The sequence below is a fragment of the Eublepharis macularius genome, chromosome 11 (assembly GCF_028583425.1).
Source record: "Eublepharis macularius isolate TG4126 chromosome 11, MPM_Emac_v1.0, whole genome shotgun sequence".
NCBI classification, from domain to species: domain Eukaryota; kingdom Metazoa; phylum Chordata; class Lepidosauria; order Squamata; family Eublepharidae; genus Eublepharis; species Eublepharis macularius.
In genome coordinates this window covers 79,296,525-79,315,470 of record NC_072800.1, presented here as the reverse complement: position 1 = coordinate 79,315,470, position 18,946 = coordinate 79,296,525, and the positions used below count along the sequence as shown (strand labels likewise).

The 18,946-nt window shown below is 39.5% G+C and overlaps 1 protein-coding gene across 3 annotated transcripts in view; it reads left to right on the top strand.

Annotated features, from left to right (window-relative positions):
• WDR37 (WD repeat domain 37) overlaps positions 1-18,946 on the top strand; it is a 53,716-nt gene that overhangs the window by 3,736 nt on the left and 31,034 nt on the right. The window contains exons 2-6 of one of the 3 annotated variants that reach the window (XM_054991622.1): positions 8,907-9,073; positions 11,646-11,742; positions 12,797-12,892; positions 13,025-13,089; positions 15,627-15,710. In XM_054991622.1, coding sequence (XP_054847597.1) covers positions 8,936-9,073; positions 11,646-11,742; positions 12,797-12,892; positions 13,025-13,089; positions 15,627-15,710 — 480 coding nt within the window. In that variant the 5' untranslated portion in view covers positions 8,907-8,935. Of the gene's footprint in view, positions 1-8,896; positions 9,074-11,645; positions 11,743-12,796; positions 12,893-13,024; positions 13,090-15,626; positions 15,711-18,946 lie in introns of all 3 variants that reach the window. The other 2 variants (XM_054991621.1, XM_054991623.1) reach the window with 2 other exon arrangements.

Here is an 18,946-nt window from a genome sequence, read left to right as displayed (position 1 = left end):
CGGGAAAAAAACCTGGACATTATGATAAAACATCTAGGCAGCTTGGTATTTGGGGTTTGTGTTTTTATGCAGTTGGTTGAATTCTCCAGAAAAAAGGAGAATATGCAAATTATGCATTGTTACTATTATAGAACAGAATTTCTTAATGGATCTGAGTCCAGTGGCGTCTTAGAGACCAACAAGATTTTTAGTGTATAACCTTTTGAGCGTCAAAGTTTCCTTCTTCACATGTGGGGCAAAGTGAAGATCCTTGAGCTTTTATATTCCAGTCATGAAGTGAGAGGGATGAAGCAAAGAAGGGAGTCAGGATGTAAAGGTACAATGTAGTTTGACAGAGCAGAAATTAGCTCCTGTAGTGAGATAAGAATCTTATGTCTAAACGAATAATAATAATAACATTTGGTTTATATACTGCCCTTCAGGACAACTTAACACCACTCAGAGTGGTTTACAAAGTATGTTATTACTATCCCCACAACAAACATCCTGTGAGAAGGGTGGGGCTGAGAGAGCTCTGGCAGAGCAATGACTGACCCAAGCTCACCCAGCTGGCTTCACGTGGAGGAGTGGGGAATCAAACCTGGTTCTCCAGATTAGAGTCCTGCCACTCTTAACCACTACACCAACTGGCTCTCCAAGTTCATCAGTCTCACATTGTAATCTGCCCTTGAAGCTTCTTTGTTTGAGTATTTCTAAATGAGCATGCAAATAAGATAAACTTTATTTTGAGTTGAAGCTTTTAAAAAATATTGGGTAAGCTCAAGTTAATAAGAGACCTGTATCACAATGACAGAAACTTTGTTAATGTAGAAAGTAGGCAGGTGAATAGTTGCCTAATATGTTAACTTGATGGAGATTAGATGTAGAGTTAAAGCACACATGTTGTCCAGGTGTGTTTAGTGATAAGGAGAGCATAGTGCTGATACATGAAATAGCTGGTTTCTGTTAATGAACATTAGTAGAGCTTTTGAAAGGCCTAGGTGTTTCAGCAGCAAGTGAAAATCCAGTCAAGAACATTGCTTGTTGAAAAGAATGACATAAACATGTTGGACACATTTGTGATTTAGAGAGTCATTTTGTGCATGTTCATTAGTGCCAGCCATAGAGCAGACTTCTTTTTCTCCTGCTTGATCTGAATCCTTTATTCAATTGTTTCTGGGAATCTTGGTTTAAATCCTGGTGCAGCCTGTGTGTCATGCAACTTGGAGTACACGTCCGAATGTCACATAATGGGGTTCAGACTCCTAATTTTGATCATTCGAGTCACTCCTAGAAATGTTATAAGTACAAGTTCAGTTTTTTGTATGTAGCCTTTGGCTGTTACATATTTACATTACCCTCAACAGTGAGGGATGCAAATTGTGTGCAAACTATAAATCAGCAAATACACAAAAGATAGGATGTAGAACTGGGAACCAGTTTTAAAATATAGCTACAAACTCAGTACAATAGGAATGATAAGAATAAAAATTGTCTAGGTGACCTCCCTTCACTTTGCCACCTTGGAGCGTATATTCTTTTGCAGCAAGGGCAAATAATGAAACTCTGTAGGACACATATGCATCTGTGTCAGATAACAGAAATGAGATTTTCTCCCCCACTGGTTATGATCTTAGTCTGGATAAAATTCCTGCCAAGAGAAATGTTATATAAAATTTCAAAACAGGAATTCTATGCGCTTCAATATCTTATTGAGAATGATCATTAGGGTGATATGGTGATCTGCTGATAAATTCATGTACTTAATGCTAAAAATGGCAACATGGTTTGGCTAAACCTGGCCGCTGCCCACAGAACACTGTGTGTCTGAAGTAAAGCTGGTCTTGCTCTGTGCCAGTCCTGTCTGGTTTTACCTATAACACCATGTTATGCAGAGGCATATGTAATGTGGGCAGGGTTCCCTTTGAAAGTTGACGGAAGCTACAGCTATCAGTGTCATTTCCCCCATTTCAGCAGAAGCCTAATCCATATGGATGACACGATTACTCAGAGCTGTGCTTTTAAGTGGCTAAAAAAGCCCAATTTTCCTATGTCAAATTTGTCAGGGTTTTTAGCTTTTAGCAAAGAGAGACAGGCTGTTTTACAGAAATTCAACTTCACTCTTATGAAACAATGAATATTTTGTATTTTATTAACCATCTTCTTATTGACTGATGTCTCAAGTTTACAAGAATTTTCACATAATTGTAGTTTTTGCTGTAATATGTCATTGGCAGTAGTTTTTGGGGATTTTTTGTGCTCTAGTTTCTGCTTTCAGCTGCTCAAAACTACCTTATTTTTTTCCAAGCCACAAGATTATGGGACCTAAGGTACCTGAAAGATGGAATAACAATGGGAATGTAGACCTAGTTCTCACTAAGAATGGAAAGCTGGTTTCTTCATTATATCATATTAGTCTGTTGTTTTAGGGTTGTCAAGAACGAAAGCTTCCTTATACAAAAAACCCCCTTGTGCACAAAAAGTTAAACATTAAGAAGAAAAGGTTTTTACTTAGTTTTCTCATTAACATGTTCACTCTGTGTGCAAGGTTTTGTTTTTGTGAGAGAACATTGTATATTTAAGGACTCCCCTCATCTACAGTCTAAAGTGGTACCATCAAGATGTAGATTTGTTTTCTTAGTGGGAATTGCAGTTAAGAACATCTGTTTGAATTATAATTTGTGTGTGCCCTCATGGCATAGCTGTTAGAGTGTCAGACTAGGAGCTGGGAGAACTGGGCTTGCATCCCCTCTCTGCCATGGAAATTTGCCAGGTAATCTTGGGTACATCATAGTCCCTTAGCCTAACCTACCTTACAAAGTTGTTGTGAGGTTACAGTGTGGAGAATAATGTGATAAGCTGCTTTGAATACTGATTACAGGGGAAAAGCGAGATATAAATAAATATGGCCTAGAAGTTGCTGCACAACACCTATCTCACAAATGGCTATCTGCTGTTTTGGTGTGTACTTTTTAACATTGAATTTTTCAGATATTAGGTGCTTCACAAACAATTGAGGGAAGGTGACTGTCAGGGCTTTTTTTCAGTTGGAACGTGGTGAAATGGAGTTCTGGAACCTTTTGAAAATGGTCACATGGCTGGTGGCCCCGCCTCCTGATCTCCAGACAGGGGGGAGTTTAGATTGCCCTCCGCGCCGCTGTGACCATTTTCTTCGAGGGCAGTCCACTGAGTTCCACCACCTCTTTTCCCAGAAAAAAAGCCCTGGTGACGGTCAATTTTCAGGGTTTCTGCCTTTAAAAAACCCTTTCCATGTTGGCACGTTGCAGAGCATTCTTGGCCATTTTCTTGGCTGGACTTCTGTCATATGGTGCTCTCCCCATGCCAGCTGGGGGTCACTTCTTTCTTCCATTTACTTAAAGGGGATGAGCATGCCTTTTTTTTAGCAACCTCTTTTAATGGGCCTTTGAGTGCCCTGTAGTGCAAACCTCTGCTCTTCTTCATAGTCTTGTGTTGCTGCTTAAGAGTTAAATTTCACAACTGTTTTTGGACTAGAACTTTAAGGAGAACATTTTTTAGTTTCTCAATCTCTCACCAAGTTTTGTTGTTTCATTTCCTTGTGTCTTTTGAAAGTATCCCTTGGTAATAAAAGTGCTTACATATGTATGTATGTGCTGTCAAGTCACAACCAACTTGTGGTGGATCCAGTGAGGAGCTTTCAAAGCAGCTGAGAAGCAGAGGTGGTTTGCCACTGCCTTCCTCTTCAGACTCTTTCTTGGTGGTTTCCCATCCAAGTAGTGAACTTGCTTAGCTTCAAAGATCTGACAAGATTGAGCCATACTATGCTATCTTCCCTCCCAATAAGAGTGCTTAATTGTGCTTAAAATTCACATTCAGACTTAAGCTTCAATGGAATAGAAAGAGGTGGAGATTTTGCTGACATACTTATATCTGATCTACCACTCTCTCTCCTCTAATCTGTAAGCCATTTTAAATGAATAAAGGACGAGGCATACTGCTTTAATCATTCCTTTTGCATCCGGATACATTGTGAGATGCAAAGATAGTCTCTTGGTTTTCAGAGGCATATACTGTACTTCCTAGGGATTTTTTCCCCTTCCATTACACAACCCATCTTGATGGTTAAACATCAGATACAAGCAGATAAGAATGCTAGCTAGCTATTGTTAGAATAAGTGGTTTATCAGGAAAATAATAATATCATGGCTTGCACTTTGATGTTTGATACTGTCGTTTCATTTTAGCTCATTACTGCAAACCAATTTGTTTTACATTTATTTCTTTTCCAAATGTAATATGATATCTTGCCTAAAGCTGGGTTTCATGCATGCTACTTACAACTTACAAAAAATGCCCAGCAAATAATTGGAATAGCTGTTCAAAAATGTATAACCAGATAATTTTGCACTAGTGATGTGTGGGATATGGCATTTCTTTTCCACCTTGGGCATGTAGACTTGTTAGCATGTAAGTTTTTTGCAGCAAATGGTTGTTTTCTCTTGTTGACCCAAAAGATCTTAATAAAACTTTGCTTGTGTATATTCAGAAGATCCTTTGGTGTTTCAGCAGATTAATTAGGTACTGAAATGTGTTCTACTGTCATAGTAGATATATTCACAGTGCAATCCTAAAAAAAAATTCCATAGAAAAGCTCCATTGAATAGACCTGAGAAGGATTCTGAATAGAACTACTTAGGGTAGACTTCATTTCAGACTGCAGATGGAGGACTGGTTTTGAAAAGTTTTCCTATGTTGACGTAGGGTAGTCTTCCAAAATGAGGTTACTTTTGTAGGTAGAATGTTTCCTTTGTTATGGTTACATTTTGCATGGAATTTTCTTTATGTATAGGAGCATTCAAAGGCATTAATGCCCTGCAGCCTGAAGTAGCACAGTTCATTCTACCCTTTTGGGGCTTTCCCGGGCCTCGTTTTAGAATAATTCTGCTGGTGTTAACAGCACATCATTAGTGTAAATCCCACTGAAATAAGTGAAGTTTGCTTTCAAGTAAGTATGTTGATGGGGAGCTGTAAGTGTACCTAGCTATTTTCGAGTCCATGGATCTTTAAAGCGAGGAGAATAATTGCAAACAGCAAAATGTATATTGTGTTATTTCTTACTTATGCATTTTTTGTGACCCTTAGTTTCCACAATAACAAGAGGATTAAAGTATAAGTAGCAGATTTGCATGCTTCAAGTATTATTAACTTTAAAATGTAAAAGTCTTTTTGACTGATTTTTGTCTTGTTTTACTAATCATTATTTAATATGGTTTTCATAGGATTTTTAACATGACACTGATATACTGGACAGGTAATTTCCATTGTTTTTGAAACCCTAATCCAATAGAGTAAATCCAGGTAACTGACAGAAATGAGCATCTGTGTATCTCCTTGTAGCATCATTTTGCCAAGGGCGTATTCCATTAATTCCTCATTTTTTTAAATTCGTGAAATATGCTATTGATTCTGATTCCCCCCAAATCACTTTTACTTGTTGAAGAAGTGATTTACTTCTAAAATTCTTGAAAGGATGGTTGTGTTTTCTTTTACATTTCAATCATTGCCACCTCTTTTTTTTGGGGGGGGGGGAAAAACCCTTAAAAGCTTTTTGGTTTTCCTAGTGAAGTGGCCTGTGGGTAGATTTAAACTAATGCCAAACACATTTAGGGCTGCTTCACACATGATGCTTTTCCTACACTAGCTCTCTGACGTGTATTTGTAACGATTGACACATTTGCTCTGGCTTCACATACGAGAGTGTGTGCTGCTTCTACACAGATTCTTAGTGTGGGAGAAATGTCACGTATCAGCTGTCCCTTGGAGATTGATCCCGCTTGTTCCGTCTCTCCTCCTTTCTGTGCCTATGCTTGCTTGCTGCTGCTTCAAATGTAAGGTATATTCTTCTGCGAGATCTTGAAAAGGCTTGCATGTGGTGTGTACGTTTCCCTAAATAATGCATGAATTTTCAGTGGTGCTGGTGGGTGCATGAAGATGTGCAAGAGAACATTTAGTACAATGAAACGCAGAATGATGATGTCCAACTAACTAAACCGTTAGCATTTTGTGAATGAATCACTTTTCTCTAGTTCTCAGGTTGCATTAATTTTAGGTTTTGATGATGTCTAAATGTGTTTTGCCCTCTCCCCTTTTTTTAGCTTTGTATTTTTATTATTCATGACTTTTTTATCTTACCCTTCTGTCAAGGAGCTTAGGGTGGCATACGTGGCTCCCCTTCTACCCATTTTATTCTCACAAACAGGTTAGGTTGTAACAGGTTAGGTTGAGCTAGAGTGAGAGACCAAAGGCAACTTTGGATTTTTTTGGTCTAAATTGTATTAAAAACAAATGGTTTTGTATTTGTGTAGCGTACAGTGCTTTGTATAGTGCCGGTGGTTGTCTTCAGAGTTGCCTTGGATCCAAAGGTACCCTTCTGCTCTGAAGCCAGCCATAGGCTCTATACAAAAATTGCAAAAATACAAGCCCATTTAGTTTTTTAATACGATTTAGACAAAACCGCAAATTGAAGTTTTTTTGGGGGGGGGGTCTGTCACTGTTGCTCACTAACCTACTGTATTCGGGCTGCTTGTGAGAATTAAACAAGTAGAAGGGGAACCCTGTGTTTCCCAATTAATAAATAGTAGATGGAAAGATTTTTAGATAGCAGATGCTTACGTGATTTCTTCCTACTTTCAAGTATGAGCATTTATCACTTTAATTGTAGCTTCTGCTTTCTTTTTCTGATGCTCAGAAAGAATTGCAGAGGGCCTTTAGCTAGGCAGAAAGTTGCTCCCTTGATGCAGTGAAATGAGTTAAACAATTAACAAAAGGATAGACAAACAAAAGGAATGTTTGTGCAGGGAACAGTGCAGATTGTGAATATAATAGATGCTTAGGTTTATGATATTAGCAAAACAAATTCAGTGGCAGTATTTTAGTAACATGTAGTGCAGCTAGCACAGGGGGATCCTGGGTCCAATCTGCATTTGTTCCTGTGAAATGAACACAGTTTATTTTCTGTAAGGCAATTCTTCTCATAGAGCCTTATCTCACATTGCCTTGACTTGTCATGTGTGGTTTGGAATTGGTGATTGGCTGGTAGACTGGCAGGGGAAGCTATTTCAGGTATTCGAACATGTCCTTTCCTCATATTTGTGAATCAAAAGGAGTGGCATCTGCAACCGTTATTTATCGTGAATGAATGAAGTCCAATAGAATTTTTCTGTATTGATTTCAGGTGCCATATTTCTACTTTATCTGTCTTTGGGAACTTGGGTTTGTCCCTGACTGTGTATTTCCTATTCTAATGTTTAAAAAACAACCACTATGAAACGTTTATTAAAACTGTGACAGCCTCATTCCTAGACTACTCAAAAACATTTTGGATTGTCAGACACCGCCCCCCCCCACACTCCCAATTAGGGATTATCGTTCAGTTATTTTAAATCCTGCTCAGGCTTCTTTGCTTACTTGATTTGCTCTGTAGAATGCTAGTTCTTTCTCTTGGGAGTTATTGCCATTCTGGAACTTGATTCTGTGCCTTCTGTCAGTATGAGTTTATTTATTAAAACATTTATAGCCCGCCTTTCCATGTGGTTCAAGGTGGCTTAAGATAATAGTTAAAAACAATTCCAGTTAAAGCCAAAATAAAATAACAAACACCAAGTCCTCCCCACTCCAAAGATGCCTCCCATTCACACTCCCTTATAAAAACCCTGAGCTCATGGCATTAGTAGGATTCAAACCAGTAGAATGCTGATTTGCGGTCAAACCACTTAACCACTGTGCTACAGCAGCTCTCAGTTGACAGTCTGTTAACTTTTCAAACAATAACATAGACATAATTCACATAACAGTCAAATTAGGGGCATCTTCTGAAGAAAGAAATCTTGATTGATTATAGGACTTTAATTGATTAGATATGCCTATGTATAGAACAACCATTTTGAACAAAAAACATTATTTTCTATATCGTGCAAGTACATGTAGCAGTAAGCATCACAACAGAAGAGGTCTTCTCTGTTTGAAGATAGTACTTCTAAAATGGTGCTTTTGTAAGTACTTAATGAATGGCAATGGCTTTAATTATTTGAAAGGTTTTAAATAAATTAATCACTTAGAGTAAATAAACATTGTAACCCTAGTGAACATGGATGTTTGGAAGTACTGCTGATAAAATGGCCTCTCATATGTGAGACGTGGATGCATTTTCTTGACCCATTTTCAGTAAATACAGTATCTTTTATTTGGGAGAGGAAATGCTTCATGCATGGTGACTTTGGTTGAAGCATACTGTCTGGTAATTTAGACATAGTTCAAACTAGTTTTATAGAATTAAGGTTTGAAATGCATCACATTAATGTGGAAGAAGCACACAGTAAAAGAAAAATTATATTGGTAAATTATTTTCATTGCATAGATAGAATCAGGTACTGAAGGATCGCACACTTTATACATGGAACATTGAAAACTCTAGAATAGTAAGCCAAACCCTCCTTAGAAAATTATTGATTCTAAATATTTTACCTGATATTGTCCTTCAAACATCATCTTCCTGTATTTCCAGCTGGGTTTGACTCTGCATGTATTAGAATGGGTGTTCGGTTGTTTCCTGGAAACATTTTGGGATGTTCACTGGGTCTGGAAAACAGTAGGTATAAAGAGGATAGAATTGTTTATCTTTGTTAGTTAGCAATTAATGGTGAAAAATGTAATGTAATAATTCCAGTTTCAAAGTGCATTCATCTGCAGTTGAAAAAACAATATTTGTTTATAGAATGAATTACAGTGTTAATCTCAGTTAAAAGCAGATCTTTCCCCCCTGAAAAGTCCTAAAGTGATTCAAGAATTCTTTAGGCCTAAATGTTTCCATTCCTGTTAGTAGTTCTAAGAGTAGCTTGTTATATAAAGCAAATGGTGATATTTAATATTTGGTTTTTAGTTTATTTTAGGAGTGTCTGGGAAGTTATTTTTTGAAGTAATGCCCACAGAAAGTGGAAGCTGTGCCACTGCTCGCCAAACAAAGCAGAAACGCAAATCTCACAGTCTTTCAATACGAAGAACCAACAGCTCTGAGCAAGAGCGATCGGGATTGCAGAGAGAGATGCTGGAAGGCCAGGTAAATTCGACTGGGCCGGGGAGTGGTTCTTTTCTTACAAGGAGTCTCCACTGTTAAATCTTTTACTGCTTTTACTGCTACTGTTAAACGCGAGCCAGTTTGGTGTAGTCGTTAAGAGCAATGGGACTCTAACCTGTAGAGCCGGGTTTGATTTCCCACTCCTCCACTTGAAGCCAGCTGGGTGACCATGGGCGAGTCACAGCTTCTAGGTGCTCCCTCAGCCCCACCCACATCACAGGATGATTGTTGTGGGGATAATAATAATGTACTTTGTAAACCACTCTGAGTGGTGTTAAGTTGTCCTGGGTATATAAATTGAATGTTGTTGTTGTTATTGGTCAGGTTTCAATACATTGGTAACATTCTGTTGAGCAATATGACTTAATTCCATATCGCCATTTGTTGTTGATGGTGCTGCATGGAAGAGTACCTCTTCAGACTAGAAGGGCAAAAAGACTTATGGGGGAGCATTTTAATCCTTGGAATGTTTATGCATTGTGGCAAGGGATCCCATTCCCCCTGTGGGGGCGAGGGATGCCCCGCTCCTACCTCCCCCCCCCAGTTACCTAGCTGGTGGGGAGGAAAGGCAGGGAATGGGCCTCCTGGGTGTGCTCCTGGGGCCAGTGTGACAACGTCACTAACCTCATTGCGCTGCCCTGAGAGTGCTCCCGTGCTTCACAGAAGGCCAATTAGGCCCTAAATAGGCTGGATCAGGCCTATTTGGGGCCCAAATTGGCCTGCTGTGAAGAAGCATGCATATGCTCCCCCTCCTTGGGCAATGACATCATTTCCCAGAAGCATGCTGGGAACAAGAATAAGGTAAGCACTGGGTCTCCCCCCTCCTGCCGGGTAATTGTGGCTCTTACCTTTTGACTAATAATTTACTGTTAAGTAATGTCATAGGCGCAGTCTAATATTTACAAGCACACACAGAGTTTTTCTAGTCTAGGCTTAAACTGGAGTAACTCTGGATGGTAATGAATGTACCATCTATTGTAGTCAATAATTGTTATATCAGTGAGCTCAGTGGAGTCTGGATCACTCACTACTCTCCTCCACCTGAAATGACAGCACTTGAGAGAATATTAACACCCACTGCCCACATTAATACAAGGTTGCGTTTCTGTGATCTTGCTGGTTTTTTTAGTGTACCTTTCAAAATGTTACTCAGCTGACTGCCTTATTCTAATCCGTTATCATCCAATGTTGATTTGACATTAGGTTCAGCTAGTGTAGCATACCTGGTTAAGTAATCAAGCTGCAGTTCAGCACTTCGCTGGTTCAGATCTCACCACTGCCGTGAGCTCACCAGGTGGCTTTGGGTAAACCACTCTTCTCAGGCTCAGCTCTCCAGCTGCATTGTGGCGTTAATAACGCTGGCTTTGTTCACTGCTCTGAGTGGGCACTGCTCTGCCCACAAGAGCCATGTACAAATGAACTGCTGTTGTTGTTATCTCTTTTTTCCTATGCAAAAAAATGATGTTTTCTTAGAAGCTGTAACAAAAATCGAACAAACCTGTGCTTCCTGCATAGAGTGAGCATTTAAACAGACTGTTACGTCGTGATTGAAAACTTGATTTGTGGTTTGAAGCTCCGGAACAATAATGGGTTCTGAATTCTCCCTTCAGTTTGACGAAGCATACCTGTTGCACACACTTCTGTTTGCATCCATAGCACTAGACAAAATGGGGGAAGCCAGTCTGTAAATGCTAGTGTCAAAAGGTGTATGTATGTGGGAGGGGTGTCAGTGATTTTTTTTGTGTGTGGAGTTGCTGTGAAAAAATATTGGTTAGTGATCCTTGACTGCACGTGTCAGTATAGGAAATGTTGAACTCCGGGTCTCACTTGCCCTTAGCCAAATCTTACAGGCCATGTAGTGTTACGATGTCATTATATCTTCTACATAATCTCCCAAGAAGATATGAAACTTAGTTTTTAACAAAAATAAAATGTGAAGAGTTGTTTAACTCTGACCTCAAAAATGGTGAATTTTGTGGCAGAAAGCAAGCCTGAAGGTTATTTGCCTTGACCACAGGCGGCCCTTCCTATCCAGTTACATGAATGGTGAGACCTGTATGTGGGCAAATTCATGCTCATCAGCTTCGCTTGCATAATGAGGATCTGTTTGCCGATTTGACGTTAGGTTCAGTTTCACAGTTCTTCTCACTCGCGGGGTGAGTGCATATTATCATCCGTGATTCCTACCAACCAGCCAGGAGGCAGCTCAACTCAAGCCTCCTGTCTCCACCATGGGGTTTGCTCGGATCCTTAGCTCATCTTTGTCACCTGTGTTGAACAGCACCCTTGATCAAGGCAGTCTGAGATCTGTGGCTCATGCTTTCAGAGTGGTTTTTGCAACCATCCCTTGATCTTGTGTGGTCATTTTGGGGGGTACTGATTTTTATGCTTTTGAAGTACACTAACAATTCAAACGGCCTATCATTGAGTAAAGTTTAATGAAAGCGTCATTTCAAAAGGGCATATAGCTGAGTTCATGCAAAATGCTGTGGTGTGCAAAAATGTTGTCAGATTTCACTGTAACTTTGACATGTGATATTTTCCTCCCTTTTAGGATTCCAAACTGCCGACATCTGTTAGAAATACACTTCTGGATCTCTTTGGCCAAATAGAAAGAGAGTTTGAGAACCTTTACATTGAAAATCTTGAATGTGAGTTGATTTTCACATACCTTATTTGTGGGGAAAATAAAATTCAAATAAAGTGGGTTCTGCTGGTAAGATATATTAGATGCAGGAAAGGTTGTTGGGGCAGGGGTTGAGCCAGAGCTTTAATCCGGGTCTTCTTTATTGTAAAAGATGCTGAGCCTTGAACTGAGTATGAACTGTTACGTATCCCAAGTTTACATGTTGTTTGTCTACGTGGCATGCCCTGTATCAACATCTTATGCCTCTTAATTTTATGGGATCATAATACAAATATGGGTCGTGATGCAGCAAGTGTTGTCTGTCAGGTGGGCAGTTCTTTTATTTTTTTGTTTAGATACATTCAGTTATCTTTTAAGGTTTTCTTTTGAGTTCTTGATTTTGCTAGACAATGGCTATTTTAAGATATGAAGCTCTGCATCGCAACAACAGCTGTGTGGGACGACTTGTAAAAAGCCACTGCTTTGGTAGAAAGATAGAACAGAAATTAAACAAATAACAAAGAAATACGTGCTTGCCATGCCGTGCGTGCAGAGGCCTCCGAGTGAGACATTGCTGAGGTTCTTACTCATTATTCGTACATATTGATTCAAGCCTGCTGTTCCCGAGTATGAAAGTTCTTTCTACTTGGCCCTAATGTGACAATCCTCTGATGGTATGTTCATTGTTTTTGAGATGGAGAGAGCTGAATGCAAAAGATAAGCTCTTTGGTGTGCTGACTGTGGAAAATCTTTTCTTGAATTTGAGTTGTTATGACAGCTGTTTCCGTCAGCACTGGTCTGCTACGGAACCTGACTTGAAAACAAATTCCTGATAGCCCAGTTCAACGTGAATGAAATTTTATCTGGATTTGGAAGGTGCTGATTACAAAACTTTAAAATACAGAGTACACAGATAACCCTAAAAGAGATGTAAACTGAAAACGAATTTGCTATATGTAAGCTGGAGCTTGCAGAGTTGAGGTTTTGGAAATACCACACGAAAACTAGGATCGTTAATATAAATGTTGCCACAACATGCTTGCTGTCTGTATTAACATGACATTTTGTGCCACTGCTAGTACGTAGAGAGATTGATACACTTAATGAGCGCTTAGCAGCTGAAGGCCAAACCATTGATGGAGCAGAACTGAGCAAGGGACAGCTGAAAACAAAAGGTATGTTGACAAACACGCCTTTCATAACTTGAACTGGAAATGTAATGAACGGGTATTAACACCAGTGCCCAAGTAAGTGAATGAACAACGTTTAATTTTGAAATCTTCCTTTCAATTTATTTGTCTCAACAGCCAGTCATAGTACCAGTCAGCTCTCTCAGAAATTAAAGACTACTTACAAGGCGTCTACCAGCAAGGTATGAGGCGCATCTTGAACCTTTCCTTTCACTTAAGTATTTACTTACCAGACGATCTGGCAGCTTTATGTTAAGTCCTGTCTGCTTCTATGCATGCTCTGTCAAAGCTACCAGGGCGATAGGTGTCCATGTTTTATCCAGCCCTTCCAAGGTGCCTTTAATGAATGTCACTCTAATTTAATGAATGTGTAACTTAAATTTTTTTAAAGGCAAATATAAAATAGAAGGATGTTTGCCATAAGGGAAAGCCACACCAGGTGGGCATTCTTTTTATTTTATAAGTGTCACCAAATCAACAGTGTTTAAAATAGGTGTTGAATTCATTTTGCATATTAGTTCCCCTAGTCCCGTAGGCATGTTAAGATTTTTACTCTGGCGCTGCTCAGAATGAGGACTCCTATGTCTACAGGTTTCCTTGCTGATTGCAGTTATCAGGAACTTAATTGCTGTTTTGAAGTGTCAGTCACATGTTGGCTGTAGCGTGTTCTTAACACTTGCAGGTATTACCTGTTAATGGGGAGCAAATGTTGGGTCTAAGCATTTCACCTTATCATTTCCTGGGCTTTCAAAATGAACTAGATTTTTAGATGCAGGCATCCTTGTTTAGATGTTAGATGTCCTCAGAGCCGGGTGAATAATTCAATAGCCAGTATTTTTTTTAGTCCTGATCGCAGACCTCTAAGGGCAAGGTTAATGTTCCTCTCCATTGTTTTAACTGTCTTCTTTTTTGAAACTGCACAGGAACGGCTCCATATAGCTTAAAATTGCCTTGTGCTGCCCCATTTCCTTCCCAGCATTTCTGCCCTCTTGCGAGGGGGAATCAATGCGGGGAGCTTTTAGAATTTGACTCTTCCTCCTGCCATGATGAATATGAGGAACATGGTGAGATGGTGGATAGGGTAGCCTGTGTAGGCCTTGAGCCCTGGATTCTACCACCAGCCTCAAGCTCAAAGTACCCTGAGGCTGGGCTTCAGTAGTACTGAAACATATGGAGAAGCAAGCCAGGTGGGAAATAAGAAGGAATCTGAGTTGAGCCTTGTCACCTCTTCTCCTTGCTGGGCCTCAGAACGGCCATGGACTTTCTCAGCTGAGGAAGAATTTGTGGAATTACTCCATGTGCTGTTTGTTATTATGATGTAGCGGTTATCAGCCCTTTTTCCTTTTGTCCTCCTTCCTGTCATTTTTTGATCAGCTACTTTTTCACTGTATTATTTGTCCCGTGGTAAACTTTCAACCGTCGGATAAAATAATAATAGTTAAATGTAATACAGGAGATGTGCAAAGTTCTTTTTTCTGCTTATACTTGGGACCTGCGCCCCCCAACCTGTCCCCTCTCCAAGTCCGGACCAATAAAACCTTAGTAATACCACTACTACCCCTTAGTCATTAGCCAATGAGGATGCTCCATGCAGTCTTATATATTTATGAATTAAAACATTTATATCATTCCTTTTCTCATCAAAGAACCTCAATATTATTTGAGAGTAAACCTGAATAATTTGGCATGGGTAGAGGGAGGGTGAAAGTTTCAAAGGGAGAGGTTTACATAAACAAAAACTTAAAAACAGATCTGTTATAAAAGGAAGTCAAAATTTACATGGCATTTATTAGTAAAAAACAAAACTTCTGTGCATTCGAAAGTGATAGAACATAGGCTTCCTAAAATGACTGATACTGGATCTTAAAACTAGAATAGGACACAAAGTTTAATTGTTTTTACCAAAGTCCTTCTGTTCAAGCCATTTAAACAGGGAGTCAGTTGATTGTTCCCTCCTTTAGATCAGAGAAGATGGTAAACAACAGGAACTCAATCTCTGCTTGCCTAGTCTTAACCCTAAAGAGTTAAAAAAAAGTCACAGGTAAAAAAAATCCCAGAGGGATTGAAACTAGACTTTATTAGTTGAATGTGTGACATGAGTAGGCCAAGAGTACATGAGTAGGCCAAAGCATAGAATTATAACTAGCTAATAAGAGAGTTAGTGAAGGAATTCCAAACCCACAGAGTATTCAAAGCAGGCTGTAAAATTTAATATAAATGCGAGACAAGGATTACATCACCTATCCAGGTACTCAAATAACATGCAGGTATTTTTTGGCAGATAGGTTGCTGACTAGGTGCAAGGGACAGGATTAGGTTTGTAGGCAAAACAGAATGGAGCTGTTCAAGTTAACTGAGCAAATTTTAAATTCATTTAATGAGGGCTTGTGCTAAGGTATATGCAGTTCTTGTAAAGAATTTTAGCAAACCATTGACATTCTTTAGCTTGATAACGGGCTGTGTTTATATGTATTCATTTCAGTTTAAGAAACTTTGAACGTGTCTTTCTGCTTCATTTTCATTATTGATGCGCATGTTGTAGGAGGGACCTGTGCCCATTCCATTTTGTTAATGTGTCTGAATAATATGTGAAGTACAAGCAATGTGGAATTCATTTCTATGCTGTCTTTAAAATAAAAATGTTTATTAACTGTGTGTTTATATCACTGTTCTTTAAAAGCAAGTGCTGAACACTTATCTCTTCTTACTTGCTGCATAGCGCTCAAATTCTTTCCCAGGCAAATCAGGTGGACCTCGAAACTTCAACGTGGGAAGCTGGGAAATATGGGGTGGAGACTCCTGGGTAACTGCTTTGCTTCCCAGTGTGCCAGCATGCATGCCCAGCTAAACAGTAGTGAGTGGTGGAACATGCAGAATCTCATGTTAACCAGTTTTCCCATATGGATATCGTATCTGTCAACTGTGCCCTCTTGGAAGACCTGATGCTGCCCATTGTTAGTCTTTTCCTGCTTTTGCTTGTAGATATTAATTGAAGGCAGAAAATAGAAGTAGCTAGAGATACATGTTTGCCCCCATTTCTTCCCTATGTTCCTTTAACAATTACTGGAAGAGAATACATTTTCATATTTTAGTATTGCAGTAAGACACATAGGACATGGATAGTGCCCACAGACTCATAAGGATTAAGAGACCTCTGTTCTTCCCTCCTCCCTCAGTACACACTCATGGTCATAGTTTGCATTGCTCGCTGAGACTCGAGGGGGATTACAAAGTATAGAAAATAATTCAGTCAAGCAGAATAACATATCCGATAAATAATGCAATAGGACTAGGATTACAGAATTGGAAAACAGTGCCAATAAAACACTGTCTGAAGCACAGCATACCATAATGCAGAAAGTAAATTACAAGGTCGACACGACTGCAGTGAAAGCAAGGTGTGATGCATTACATATAATATATTGCAATAGGCTACAATCCTTTTCCTTATAAAAGCAATCTCCTGAGCTATTCTGTTGCATTCCATTCCATTGACTGGCGTGCATAAGCTTTTTTTTTTTTTAATAAACCAGTTCTTGAACAGTCTTCTACATGTGAAAATTGAGCTGTTTTTCAAGCCCCCACCCCTTTGAGGATGTCAGAAATACAGATGTTTCAACAGAATTTTGTCATCGTATATTTCAAACATGACAAAACTTCTGGAGCAGTCTTTTATCATTAACAACCATAGAAGCCTACTAAATTAACTGTGGGGGGAAAAGGAAGAAATGCCAGGTTCTCAAGTCATTAGTTCCATGAGTCCAAAGAGGCTTTCTCAACAGCAACCCCTTTCCTTGCTGCCTCACAATGCTGCAAGACACACCTCGAATAAAAGGAGATGTGGTAAGGCCTAGGAACTACTGTTCAAAGAAGGAGAAAGTAACAATTCACCCAGGCTGCCAGTATAGAGAAGAGAAGACCTTTATAAACGGCACATGCAAGAGGGTTGAAATTTGAATTGGCCATTGGAGACCTGGGGAGTAAATCGAGTGGCAAGGTAATACTGAAAATGAAAAAAAAAGTTGACGCTTATGCCTTTTTTTGTGCATAGTGCAAATACATATTTAGGCAGGTAAAGAGTACATAATGAAAATTAACTTGGGGAGAAATCTGATGCCCGCGAAGTTTCAGGGGTGCTTTGTTTCAAAATGGAAGCTGTTGTGAGTAACAAACCCATTGGTTTGTCTTTGCCTACTTTGTTGGGATTATAGCCCATGTTACAGGCAGTGACAGAGGCTAATGGTGAAAATATGGAAACATATGGGGAAGGTATTAATGCCAATTTGGCTTAATGCTGGCTGACTTCCTAGCGAGTGTTAAATGAGATCTGTGTGTTCCTTTTATTTAACTTAATAAATGCAGTGTAATCCACTTCCCTACTCTTATCAGCGTTTGGTTCTTTTGTAGCCCAAAAAGTCACTGGCTATGTGAGCAGTCTTAACGATTCACTTCATAGCGCTCCAGAAAATAAGTAGCTAATAGACCAATATTTATAATAGTATACTCCAGAAAAGCTAGAGAATGTGACAGGAATCCTTGAGCTAGCCAATTAAAGGTATAATAGGTTCCTGGCAAAGGTAGAACCTGGCAAAGTTCAGAGCCTCACAGCAGAGCACATGTATTAAGCAGAGCGAGCACAGCGTATGATAACTATCTTATAAAGGGCTTTAATAAAGTCCCTGACACAAGTCTGTGGATTTTTGAGGGGAAGCTAGGGGATTTTTTCATGAGGAAGTTGAATTGTGATGACTTCCTCATATGGTGACACGTCAAACGGGGAGGTCAGTTTTTGCCTTTTTTTTAGGCATCATACTTTATAGATTAGGTCTACACTGGCTTTCTAAAAAGGTGGCCCTGACCTCTGTTCTTTATTTTGCCTGAATTGGGAACCTAGATTAGTCTTCAGGCTTCTCACTAATAAATGGCTGCACTTAATGATGATGGTAAACAGCTTGCACAACTGGTTGGTCAGCAGCCGATTCAATATAATACCATAATGGGCTTGGGCTCTTGTAGCACATTGATGCTGTATTAACAATGCATTCCACAGTAGCATTACGCACTTCTTAGTCCATTGAAGTCAGGGGGCTTAGAAGAAGATAACTCTGCTTGGGTCTGCAATGCCAGTCTGTCTGGTTTCTGTAATAGAAAAATAAAGAATTTAATTGCAGCAAAATCAGAAACAAAGATCCTTATCTGAAGCAGAAGAGTCGAATTTTTTCCTAAAGGTGTAGAATCTAAAATCAAAATTCTTGTATGAGTGTATTAAGGGTGTATAGTGGTGTAATCTCCTTCAAGTGGTGGCTACAGTTACAGTGCGATTGTAAGCAAAGTTACTCCGGAGTAACTCAGTTTAGGTTTGCACTGTTACTGATACTGAGGCAGCCAGCAGGCTTCTTTGTTAGGTGTTTAATTAGTGTAGCAGATGTTAGGGTTTGGATCATTTGTGGCTACTTAAGAAATTACAAGAACTGAAGAATGGTGGTCACTTTAGTGTTTAAAAAGTTGGTCCATAAAAGCAAAAGAGCAGCTTAAAGCAGCATGGATTGCATTCTCTAAAGAGGGCGCCAGTATTGGGAAAGAATATGCTGGCCTTTCTTGAAATGTAACAAGTGCAAAGGTTTGGAAGGATTTTTCCAGAAGGAAGCCCCCACTTAAAAAACCTTTAAACTCAAGTATAGTGTCCTAAAATGTAGGCAACAAATTATTTCAAGCTTTACAGAAAGTTGAAGCTACATATTGTGAGTTTCATTTCTAAGTCTCCCCCCACCTTCCCCTCCTGATAAACTTTATTGGCCTGCTTGGGGCAGGTGTTCTTCATAATTCTAGAGCACTTAGAACACTCCACTCCCTCCCAAGCTTTTGAAATTCTTTCAGTCCTCTTCCCCCCACCCACCCCTGGCATGGCATCCACAAAGAAAAGAACTGCAGCAAGGCTGCCTGCATATGTGGGCTTTGGAGCCTTTCTGGTATTAGCAGCCATTAAACCACTTCCCTTCCTTTTCCTCTCCCTGTTTGCATGATTTCAACTAACTGAGA